The 13,075-nt window shown below is 32.4% G+C and overlaps 1 protein-coding gene across 1 annotated transcript; it reads right to left on the bottom strand.

Annotated features, from left to right (window-relative positions):
* Positions 1 to 11,833: 11,833 nt before the first annotated feature.
* Positions 11,834 to 12,747, bottom strand: LOC149374782 (uncharacterized). The gene is made up of 4 exons (XM_089591587.1): positions 12,737 to 12,747; positions 12,533 to 12,649; positions 12,280 to 12,447; positions 11,834 to 12,191 (listed from the first exon to the last, which is right to left on the bottom strand). Exons 1-4 carry the CDS (start codon positions 12,745 to 12,747, stop codon positions 12,089 to 12,091), a joined length of 399 nt encoding a protein of 132 aa, XP_089447713.1. The 3' UTR covers positions 11,834 to 12,088.
* Between the last annotated feature and the right edge of the window lie 328 nt (positions 12,748 to 13,075).

The raw sequence follows: 13,075 nt of genomic DNA, 5'->3' as shown, positions 1-13,075 counted from the left end.
ATTGTTTTTTCTCTAGAAAGTGAATCATTATTACACAAATTTTTTAATGTTGAGTCCACTATTGTTAAAGCTTTCTATAAAATCTTTGAAGCTTTATTCCATATTCTAATAGTTATTTCTCTTAATTTTTCCTGTCGGACTCAAGTTCTAAAAAAGTGGTTTCAATTTTATTTAAATCTAATGGTAGCCTGAAAATTCTGGGACTTGTCATACCAGCTAGTAACAAAATAGAAGCAATTTTCGAATGAACTTTCACAGTTTTCAGAAAAACCCTGACGGCCTTCACAGACCACCACAATTTTCCGAAGAACCCACAGGTCCCCCACTTTCTCGCACAACTTTTAGAAAAACCCATCCATAGGCTCCCACACTAACCCTCAAAGTAATCCGAGAGAATATTTTTCCTTATTATGATAAGGTTTTTATTTTTGAAAATCTTTCAATGCTCTACACACTAGGTATAAGCTTTCGTTAGAAAATTTGTTATGTTCCTCCGTTATCTCACATAAAATGATCACGTACAATTCACATAAATAAAATGTTTAGCAAATTTTTACACCACCTATGGGATATTGCTAATGGCCTGCTGGTGTCTTTTCTAATTCTATTACATGATCAAATTATACTAATGCAATATGCAATTAATAAATAATTTGAATATCCAAATCCTAGTTCTCGCCGTTAGTCCTACTTTTTACAAAAAGGCAATTTAAATAATTTAGTTAAGTTTACTGAATTATTTTGATTCCTTTGTTTTTGCTAAGCAGTTTATATACAGGAACAAAAAATTTTGTCGTAAGCTACTTATTTGTGAGTCAACAATTTTTTCTTTGAAAAGGAAATTTTTCGTTTTATATTTCTATCTTGATAATATTGTTAGAAAAACTTGAAGACGGAATTATTTATTAAAATATGTTTATTAAATAAAATTGAATCAAAAGAAAAAAAATTATATTTTAAATGGTCATTGGAAATGCTAATTTTAAACGAAACTGCATTTGGTACAGCAGGAAGGGTAATAAAGATGTATTTCCAGTATTCAAAGTCATCTTTGGAAAAAAAACTTTCTTCCAATCTTTTCACCATTTATAATTTCAGCTGCAATGCTATATGTAAATAATTTTGTAATTTCTAACCTTGTGCTATTACATAAGCTGTCAGCAATTCTTAAATTTCTGATGAGCATTTCAATCGCTTTAATTTTTAAGTTTAGCTTATAAGGTAGCAATCCTCTACGAATATTATTCCTAACTTCAACTAGAAAATTTATGTCAAATATCGTCGTCAGACTTATTAACCCTTTTATAAGTTCCATGATCTATGCTATAGTTAGTGATCATTTTTACTGGCAAATGATTTAGAATTTTGGTGTTTGAAAACTGAGTGTATTTATTATTAAGAGTGAGAATAACATTATGTATTGAACAGTTTATATTTTTTAAGAAAATTGCAAAGCATAAAACATCAGATATCCATATTTCATAAATTTCAAATGATTTAATTTGTCCTTGATTTCTTACAATGATTATAAGAATTTTTAGTTATCATAGCATACATCATCACTTTATTTCATTAAACAAAAATATGACCAAAAATGAGATGATTCAATACCTTCGGATATAATCATGCTCCTATTAATTTTTTTTTTTAAACTGTCAGGATTTGATGGAAATCTCAACCCAAAATTGTTAATTTGTTTCCAAAATGTATGTCTGTATTACATAAATCACACGAAGTTCTGTTAACTATTTCTACTGATTTTTTGGGGATCATTAAAGCCTCATCCTACATTATCAAATCTACTTCTTTTAATTTTTTTCTTTTCGATTTTGATTCGAGAATTGAACAGTCAACATTATTTAAATCTACTGGTAAACGAAAAGTTCTGTGACTAGTCATTCTTTTAGAAAGTAAAATTGATGCAACACGAGTCTATGCCATCGTTAAACATTATTTAGGAAGAGATACAATGCGATATATTGTGGTTTTGTAGAAAAATATTTGTCCTGAATCACCAGGACCATAAATTAAAATAATTCAATATTTTTTTTGAAAATTTTATTTGATCTTGATATAATTTACCGCATTTATATTTAAATATTTTTGGGCAAAATGCAATTTTCTTCATTTGTCTCTGACTGAATATTTACAGAAATTGGTAAACTGACTAATTCACAAAACTTATGTTTCAATTAAAAAATTTGATTTGTGTGTATATGGGTGATTCTGCTATAACTTGCTCAGATCGACTTGAAAATTTTTTTTTAAAAAGTTAGATAACAAAATTTTTTCATGGTATTTCTACTCTGTTGTACACAACATCAGTAATGAATATTTCAAGCGATGCAACTATAAAATTTGCTGGTCAAAAGTTATACGAAATCTTATGAAAGTCAGCCTTCAACGATTTTCGAAAAATTGTATCACTTTCTAGCAGGTGTAGCTGAGCTCCTTCAACAGTTTGAGTGTTTTTACTGGGCTTAAATTAAAGCTGGGATCAAGACGTATGGAATTAAAAAAATTGTTCGATTTTGTGCCTCTATTCAAAAGTTACAGATGTTTTAATTAGAGCGTAAATATCACTAATAATGTGATTTATGCCAAAATTCAGTATTTTTCATAAAATCGCTATAACTTCTCATTCGGGAAATAAAATTCAAAGATTTTTGTTTTAATCATTAGGATTTTGTTTTTGCTTTTATTTTAGCCCAGATAAAATCACCTAATGGAGTGCACGGCTACCAACGTTAGAAGCAGCACCACCGTTTTTGCATTTATGTAGCAAAAAAAGGCCAATTGGCTAAAACCCCAAGACATATGTCTCGTCTTGTAGCCCAACAGTAATGAAAAAAAAGTTTGGCTGGGATTGATTGCTCTGAAAAGAAGAAAAACGGCTTTTTGAAGTGATGTAGGGTCGGCATGGAAAAATTCGGAATGGATTTTTCAATGTTTGCAGTGCTCGTATGACTCATAGACGTATTACAATGACTTATCCACCCATAATTTATTTACTATCCTCAAATGCAATAAAAAACTGTAGTTTGCGTAACTGCACACGCACACTGAGTGGCTGTTCTATGGGGGTCGGAACGGAACGAAATGTTTGTACGCGCGAAATACGCAAAAAGAAGAGCTTGGCTATTCGAGAGGTAAGAACTTCAGGTACTACTGTCGTAAGCATTTATTTATTTTAGTCCTATACTTTAAAAAGTGATCATTGGTTAGCACTTCCAATCCAAAAAATTACTAGTTTAAACTGATTTTTGTTAACACCGCGATTATGGTAAAAATATGCGGACAAAATGTATACAGTGAAAACTCACTCCTCTTTATCGATTTTTGGTGTGACTAAGGTACAAATCTAATATCTCAATTCTTGCAAAACCTGTTTGATACAATAACATATTGTTCCTATCTTAAAAAGTTTTTCTTGTCTCTTTTGATTTACTTTTCTTACTTCGCATCTTGATATACACTTTACATTGCACAGATTTCAGCTCTTCTACAAATTCAAAAATGTTTGGATTGGATGTATAAAACATTTCATCTAGATGCGCATGAAAGGATTCACAGTAATTTATAGTACGGTATATTGCACACGAAAATTGAGCCCAAATCGTTGGAGGAAACAAGGAATCACTTGCTACGTAATTTTTTACTATGTAGTCGCAAAATTTAGTCACTCTACTCAGTGACTTGATTTTTCTACGATGTTGTTCGATCAATTAATATTTATATAATATTTGCGCCATCAAACCATGCACGTCCAACGTTGAAAATTATTTTTTAGATTTTTTTGAAATTTAAAAGTATAGTTATCAACGTACAGCAGAGTTTTACCCCTTTCACTCGACAAACACTCCATCGTCAAACACTAGAACAAGTATAAAAAAATACAATGATAAAAACTCGACTGATGCATACAATATGTTATAACTGACAACATGACACATTAACTTACGATGAAATTATTCGTATAAACACTTGATACTTTGTCGACCGAGAGTCGAGTATGATCGGCCGCTCTCACGTTCAATGACTTTTTGTTTTTCTAAATGGTACAGGTGTACATTTCTCCTTTACGTTATGTTCCAATTTTCAACAAAGTAAATTCCAGCTGTAACAAAGTGCTGTACTACTTGATATTCTATTGCAATATATACGAGGTGTGATAAAAAAGTAAGATGACTTTTCATTTTTATAAAAAAATTTTTATTTATTCATCTAAAACTATGTTATCCCCTTCAAAATACTCCCCCTCAGATACAATGCACTTGTGCCAACGCTTTTTCCAGTCGTCAAAACACTTCTGAAATGCTATTTTGGATATTGCTTTGAGCTCCTCCAGCGATGTAGCCTTAATCTCCTCAATCGTGGTAAATTTTCGTCCTTTCATGGGCTTTTTCAATTTTGGGAAGAGGAAAAAGTTGCTGGGGGCCAAGTCTGGTGAATATGGTGGCTGAGGCATGATGGAAGTACTGTTTTTGGCCAAAAAACTACTAACTAATAACGACTTGTGCGCAGGTGCAATATCATATAGCAAAATCCATGAATTTTCCTTCCACACTTCCGGTCGTTTTTTTCTTATGGATTCATGCAAACGCCGCATAACCTCAAGATAAAACTCCTTGTTTACCGTACGACCTTGTAGTAGAAATTCTTGATGCACAATGCCATGGTGATCAAAGAAAACCGCGAGTAAAACCTTTACATTCGAACAAACTTGCTTTTTTCGGTCTTGGCTCTCCTGGACTCTTCCATTGGGATGATTGGACTTTGATTTCTACGTAATAACCATATACTCATGATTCGTCACCAGTTATAACTCTTTTAAGCAGATCAGGATCATTATTAACGTCATTCAACATGTCTTGGGCAATGTTCATGCGATGCTGCTTCTGATCAAAATTAAGCAATTTTGGAACAAATTTTGCGGGTACACGTCTCATACCAAAATATCCGTCAAAATTGATTGGCATGAGTCAAACGACATGTCAAAATCATCAGCTATTTCTCTAATCGTGATTCGAGGATCTTTTAGCACCATTTCTTTCACTTTCTGAACATTTTCGTCGGTGTTTGACGTGCTGGGTCGCCCAGAGCGAGGTTCATCATTAACATTTTCTCGGCTCTCTTGGAATAACTTATACCACTTATAAAAATTTTTTTTGCTCATAGTTGACTCACCGTAGGCCACTGTCAACACTGTAAGAGTTTTTGAGCACTTGATACCATTTTTTACATAAAAATTAATACAAACTCTTTCCTCCATTATTTTCAACAAAAATAAATCGCCGAGTACGCAAGCACGAGTCTAACCTTTAAGTTTCTCACATAAAAACAACACATGCTATACAGTCAAAACTATGAACATATGATCGTGACTAGTGTACCAACATGATAAAAAATTTTTTTTAACTTAGAGTGTAAAGAGCGCGCGCAATTCAAAAAGTCACCTTACTTTTTGATCACACCTCGTATGTTACTTGTATGGGAACCAATTTGTTCGTGCGCTTTAATGATTTGGGAACCAATTTGACCATAAGCTCTAATGACTCAATGAACAGCGGGAACCAATTTGACTTTTTTTATAAATTTGAGAACCAATTTGCCTATGCTCATTTTTTCTGTCATTTCCAAAATGAGCCGAAGCGGCGTTATAGTCCATGGGTTTAATAGAATAAATATTAATCTTAAACCAACTGGTAGGACGTAAACTACTTATTCTCATCATCTAATAAACAAAACATGAATTTTCTTTATAAATTATAACTGGTTCATGTTAAATTTTTAGGTGTTTATATAAACCCAGATAACATGTCAGATAAAGTACAGGTTCTCTTATTTTTTATGCTTACCTATTACTAAATAAACATTCAAACTTCCTATTATATTGCATTTATTCTTCCACAAACCAGCATTTATTCTTCTCTCTGCACTTTTTAAAAATTCTATTCTTGAAGAAATGGAAAGTGAAAAAACTATAGCTGAGAAATTAGTTGAGGTACAAAAAGATCAATACCAGTTAAAACAGATAGACAAGAAGGAAATGCAGACTCAAAAAGATTTAGAGAAAAAGTTTGGATGGATTGGAGAAGTTCTAAGAAATTGAGTGTAAGTAGCAAGCAGTAAGGAAAAACAGACTTAGAACGAAGAAAAAATTTACAGGAAAGCAAAGTAATAGAAAATAATTCAGGTGGACACAATTGTATGAAAGAAGATGTAAATGAAAGAAAAAGATAAAGCACAGAAAGTGTTTTGAGAAAACATTATCAGACACGCTGGTATACGAATGAAAAGAAGGAAATTATGTAAGTATTTCAGGTGGGCAGTATTGAAGAGAAAAGAATGAAAATATAGAAAGTGAATGCAGAATAAGAGGAAAAAACATAAGTCAGAGGGTAAGGAGTGGACGGGCTGGTCGTTACGTCGAAGAAAAAAAAAAAAAATGAAAGGTATAAGAATTTGGTGACAGTTTTTAGATACATGCTGGAAAATGATTTTTGAAAATTTGTGAGATTTTTTTTCTTCAATTATGATGTAATTTAATAAATATTAAAATTATTTAATTTAACACTTGAATTTATTGAGTCAAATAAACAGTAGTTTAGAATTATACTTTATGTGTAATATTTTATCAATTATATTTATTTATCAATTTAACAAATGAACAAGCATAACTAATGAGTATAAAAGCAATAAATAATAAAAAGCTGAATCTCACTCTCCACGGCTACTGGAAAAAAAAAAAAAAAAAATTACAAATACAGCTGATTTTATGTATATTCATAGGTTCGAACATGTAGATAAACACTTTTTTTTAAACTTCTTGATTGGCAACTGGTGTTCTGTTCAACAGCTCGTGATATCCAAAATGAGTTTGAAAAATTCAATACTTAATGGATTACAAATTATAAACTTTTCAATCAAGCGAATTGGTAGGATTGTAACTACTCATATTCACTTAATCATTTACAAGTTTAGTTGTTTCATTTATTAATTTGAAATTTTTAATAGGTAAATTTAAAATCCCAGGATCTATGCAAAGTAACATACAGGTTAATTTAAATAGTACTTTTATTATCTTGCTACTAAAATATTATACGTATCTTTTAAATTAATAAATTATTATTTTTTTACACTACCTTTCGCATTTACACTCAACCATGGTGTCTAATCGTACTAAGTAGCTGGTAATTTTACAAGTAGTAAAATCCAGAGTACGTTTTGCAGATTTGTCGATTCCAACTTTAAGACGTCTCCAACCATCTCACTTTAGAATAACTATTTACAGTCACACTGTTCCATCCAAGACAAAGTAGCGGTGGAAATTCAGACCTACAATATTAATAAGATGATTGTAAAAAAGTAATATTAATTTGGATCAGCCGTACTTACAGCTTTGAGTTGTCATAACAGAACGTTGGAAGAATTCAGGAAAAGTACTCAGATGTACTCTGATTTCCGAGTGTACACCCATTTTCTGCAGCCTTGGAACTTGTGATTTTTTCAGCTTGAACTTTGAACACTGCAAATGCCAAGTAAGAATTGGGGCTTATACCTGTTGAAAAAGTTTTTTTTTTTTTACTAATTTTACCAACTTATGTAAGTGTATAAGACAACTACACAGTGAAGAATAATGCTTAATAAAAAAGTAATTGTAAAATAATCTTTTGACGCAGGTTAAGTTGTCTTGTTTACTGCCTATAAACACAGTCATAAACAGATAGAGAATATCTCTCATCACTAATCAGTCGTCTGCAGCGCTAGTATATACAACGGCGTTAGGAGTCGCGATCGAGCCTCGAAGGTGAACGGACGTTGGCTCGCACGAGCTAAAAAAAAAAAAAAGAGCGAGCACTTCACCTTTTGGAAATTTTGTCGTTGACGAATTCCGTCACCTGCGGGTACAACACAACTGTGAGCTCCATTAATACGACCTATAAATATTAGTAGTGAGTATAGTGCTCTGAAATGTAATTACAAGTTACCGGGTATACTGGAAGCTCTAAAATGATGGCGGCCACGGCCGCAGAGGAGAAAAACGTCGACCTCGACATGGAAATGTCAGACACAGAGGATTACCCGTCTGGTCAGAGTTACTCTACCTAGAAGGCAAAAGCGGCAGACATAACCTAATTCAGCTCCACACAAAAGATGGTATCGGCCCTGCTAAAAGAAGCCGAGAAAAAAGAGATAATGATAATGACAAAGAAAAATTCCAAGTGGAAGTCACCATATAAATGATCAAGCAGAAGCCAATTCGCTACTTGGTGACCCTGACCTGCAGAAGACAAAGAAATTCAGATAACAAGACGTGACCAAAACCAAAAACAAACAAGAAAAGGTATGATCAAAGGAATTGACACAATGATCCCGGATGACTTAATCTCCAAAAAAATTGAAAATAGAGAAAACATAAGAGTTACAGAAGTCAGGAGGCTCGACAGAAGAAACAAAAAGTCTCAATCGAAAGATGACAAATGGATCCGTAGTCAGTCGATTGTGTTGACTTTTGAAGGAAAAGAACTACTAGAGTATGTGTATTAATTGAGAAGAAGACTGTTTGTTAAACCATCCATCCAAAAAACCAATGCAGTGCTATAACTGTTTCAAATTCGGTCACACTTCAAAATTCTGCAGAGGTAAGACAAAATGCTTTAACTGTGGAAAATAATAAAACATGAGGGCTGGAAAAAACTGTAGAAAAGAAAAGAAACGAGGAATTTTAAGTTCAATTTCACTGACAGAAGATAAAATAAAATTACAGGCCGTTCTACTTAAAGGCGCATGGCATGCCACAAAAAGTTAACCGCAATATGTCAGCACTTCGTGTTACCACGACACTTGTACTCGAGATTTCACGTACTTAATGCATCCCATTTTCGTCACCATTTTATTGTATATATACTTAGGAGTGCTTGGGAGTAAAATAAAGGCGAAGACACTGTACCTATGTTATCTTACTCGGTATTTATTCAATACATAGACTTATACAGATAGACTGCGCACTCGAGCAGAACCACTAGGGTCAACATCTTGCTGGTGGGGGTAGCTCCTGGCGGACTCTGTCTCTCTCTTATATCGTGTTTTCTCTCTCATTTGAGAGCGCTGGTGGAGGACATCGTATAGGTTTAGAGAGGAGAGAGCATAGCAGAAGAATATTTCATTCTCACTGACGCAAGACTGTTCGCTAATTTTTTTATCGAATTATCACATTGTAGGAATCACAAGTGAATGAATTATTTAAATATCTGATTTTGACGACAAATGTAAACTATTTTTATTTCACAGAAAAAACGTTCTTCCAATTTCAATTAAAAATAAAAAATTTATCATACAAAAAACAGAGAACATCGACAAATTATTTCAAGAAAGTTACTATTGATTTAAAAAAAAACTAATCTATTATGGTAGGTTCTAATTTGTTTGATTCTATCATTCATCGCTGTACTTACATGATGCAAACATAAGCTTAAATATTTTTGGAAATAACTTCTATAAGATTAATTTTGTGGCTTGACAAAAAATCTTTTTCGGGGAATTTACATAAATTATCAAATACTTTCAATTGAAGTAATATTATTCTAGCTTTTATAATTAAATAATTTAAAAAATTTTTAAAGTTTTGCCCTCGCAAACTTTACATACTGACACTACATCATCACTGAGAGTAATTAATCCACTGCTTTTAGAAGTTGATGAGCAAGATGCGTTACCCACTCTGTTTTTTATATGTATGAGGGTGCATTCATATTTGTTTGATGTTAAACTATTAACACACATTTCACAGTTAAGATTTTTCTTATAATGATTATAAACAAAACCAGTAATATAAGTGACAACATCTTGTTTATACTCTGACCAAAAAGTACCAGCACTACTACTGTAGTCATGATCTAAGCAAGTTAACGAAATCCATATTGATTCTTCTTCAGTAACATTGCTTGCTTTCAAGATTTTGGTTTGATCCTAGGGAATACAGTTTCCTTAAGGCACAATAACTGAATTTACGTGGCTTACTAATTTTTGGTAGGCACACTGAAATTGATAGCAACTGGGATTATTGTTAAAACCCCCATTCGCCTAATAACTGAAAGTAAAGTTTCCAGGTGGTCCTGGGATAACTTGTACGTCAATAAGTATGACACAAGTTGGTTTTAGAATAAGTATTTAGCCATGGCCAACACTCCCCTTAATCCAATAATAAATCCACAGAAGCCCTTTTTACGTTTACTACTCAGAATACTTTTAATTTTTGAACCATCTACGTATTTTAGAGATGTTATATGGTGAATTAATTCCAAAATTTTTTTTTCAATTTTATCTACATTATCCTTAGAAATCCCATTTTTAAATTCACCTCCTCCAAATTTTGATTTTGATTTTGATTTTGTCAAAAGTAGTATCAATATTGTAACAAAAGTCGGCAGTTGCACTTGCACCACAAAAATTTACATCAATATTTTCCATATAGTTCAAAGCTTCCGATACTCGTCTACTAAAAACCTGTGCCGCCAGTTTAACTTTCGTTTTTTCTGAATGAAAATTATTGTGTCTCCACCTAATTTTGGTTCCAACATGAAGCCCCTCCTTTTCCTGAACATCTACTTATTTTGTCATAAAATTCCAGCTTGTTATTTTACGATTATTATCAATTAACGTCATGACGGCCGGAGCATTCCTTACTAATTTTAACATATGACACGCGTCGGGAATCACGAAAGTTGGTTCATTCGTTGCTGGATGCGGAAAAAAACAATATCTATAATATTAGCACCAAGAGCAGCTACGATTGCCAAGTTTGTCGATCTTATATTGCTAATTCCCATTTCATGCAAGGTTAAAAGAATTTGTCCTAAGATGTTTGCTCTGGCTTCTCCTGTCAAACCTTTAAAGAAATAGTACGCTATGGGTGTTTTAAAATGTCCAAACATACAATCATTAACACCAAAGCATATGATGCTTCTTCAGATTTGTTGTTCTTTTCTTCCATACCTATGTCAGCGAAACCATACCAAGCATTATTTCTAAGCTCCACTTGCTTTTTAATAGACATCTCATCAATTTGAATGCCATATTGTAGTTCTTTGCCGTTTTCCCGTTCTTTTTCTGGCATATTTCTAATGCTCACAAGTACAGGTTAACTAATACCTGGACTAAGATCTATTTTCAAAAACCACTGTTGTACTGTTTGACAGGGCAACTGTTTGGGGACAGGGCAAAGCTTTTAGAAAAGATTCTCTAAAAAACGTATGCGCTGCTGTGGAATCAAATATATTGGACACTTTTTTGTGGTTATAACATTCTTAATAACTTCTTGTAATGCTGGCGATGAATTCAACTGAAATCAAATAATTATGATATCAACCGAGTAAAAATCTTAATAACATACTAATATACTTACTAATGCTTTCTCATAAAAGTCTCTTTAAATTTATATTGTGAGCTAGTGGTGACGGGTTCACAATCTTCAGTGCAGCAGTTTCTTAGAAAAGCTCTTACGTAAAACAAAAATAATAAAAAGAAAATGACAGTAACTTTTTGGGACACAGTAACATATATTAGTACTTACATTGCGTGTAAAATGATGAATCGCATGGTTAACATATGTACAGATTTTGTTACCAAAAATATTTCTCTGTAAACGTATTTAATAATCACTGTGATACAATTTCATTTTTTCATGTTAATAGATTTAAAAAAAATTCTATGTACATACAATAGATTAAATCATATTAACGTGATTTTGTCAAAATCAAAAGATCTGAATTACAACTTGTAGATGTAAAAAAGTAAACAATACATGTAAAAATCGATTTTCGTTGAAACTTATTGAGCTTAGAGTACTAACAAATTCACTCACACACTTGCACACCCATGAATAGTTATTTTAAAAATTTAGCATTTGTACTTGCTCAACTTAAACTTACTTCTAAAGCACTAAAACCTTCGCTTGTTATTAACCCCGCATTGCGTAGATGATTTAACACATCCTTGTAGTTGTCGATCTTCGCACTTAATCGAGAAACACTTTTGTTTCTTAGTTTCATTGTTTTCTGATATTTCTGATAAAAATTTTTTACAATCACGTAAGCTTTCGTCGATGTGAAATCTTCAGATCGAAGATCACCAATGTATCGAAGTTTTTTGGATTTTTTGCACCTGTCATCAGCTTTGATTCATTGGGTCTGTAAAATAAATATCAGTATGACATATATATATATAAACCTACATGTACAGACGGAAGTACACAATTCATAACAGAATAACTATTACCTCTTTAGGGATAAAGTATTATCAATACGTAAAAGGCTAGTTTCAGACTTATTTTCATGTGGTGAGCTACAGTTTGCATCTTGCGATGTTGTACTGGGACTAGTTCTGCTTACAGATGTCAATGGTTGATTTAGTGTAGGTTCCTGTTCCATGTTACTTCGATTTGCTCTTCAAGAACAAAATTAAGTAAGAAAAACAAATCTTTGTTTTGAACCAAACTGCTTAAATTAACAATTTATTTTGGAACCCTTACCTTCCATCATTTAGTGGCAACATCTCTTGATCATTCTCCAGGGACAGCTGACTTATACTTTCACTGAAGCTTGTATTTTTGTTGCTCTTTTCATCGCAAAAACTGTCATGCTGTAATCTACGATCATTGAAATTTTGAATTTGAAAGTAAATTCATGAAGGAAAATTCATATTTGTATGAAAGAAAATGACTAAAAATGTATACTTTGAAGACATTTAGTCTAGAATTAACGATGGTACGGCGTTCTGGCTTAAAGTTTTCAAAATTATATTATCCATCACACGATAAATAAAATCACTTGTTTTGAAATGTTTGCTACATATTCGGCTTGTTTTTGCTACATCTTTTTTAACTGTAGCAATAAAAAGTTTTCGACGACTTTCATCTCTTGGAAATCTATTAAGCAGTCAATTAAATAATTATTACGAATGTAAAATCAAACGATTTAAAAATATCTTTGTAAAATATAACCTACAAATGATACAAATACATTACCTGCAAAAAGACACATTTGGTGTGGCACCTTGCACAAGATTACAAACA

The sequence above is a fragment of the Copidosoma floridanum genome, unplaced genomic scaffold (genome assembly GCF_036245765.1).
Source record: "Copidosoma floridanum isolate Cflo_tuat_1 unplaced genomic scaffold, Cflo_Japanese_pri ptg000013l, whole genome shotgun sequence".
In the NCBI taxonomy this organism is placed as follows: domain Eukaryota; kingdom Metazoa; phylum Arthropoda; class Insecta; order Hymenoptera; family Encyrtidae; genus Copidosoma; species Copidosoma floridanum.
This window is presented reverse-complemented; position numbering and strand designations above follow the sequence as displayed.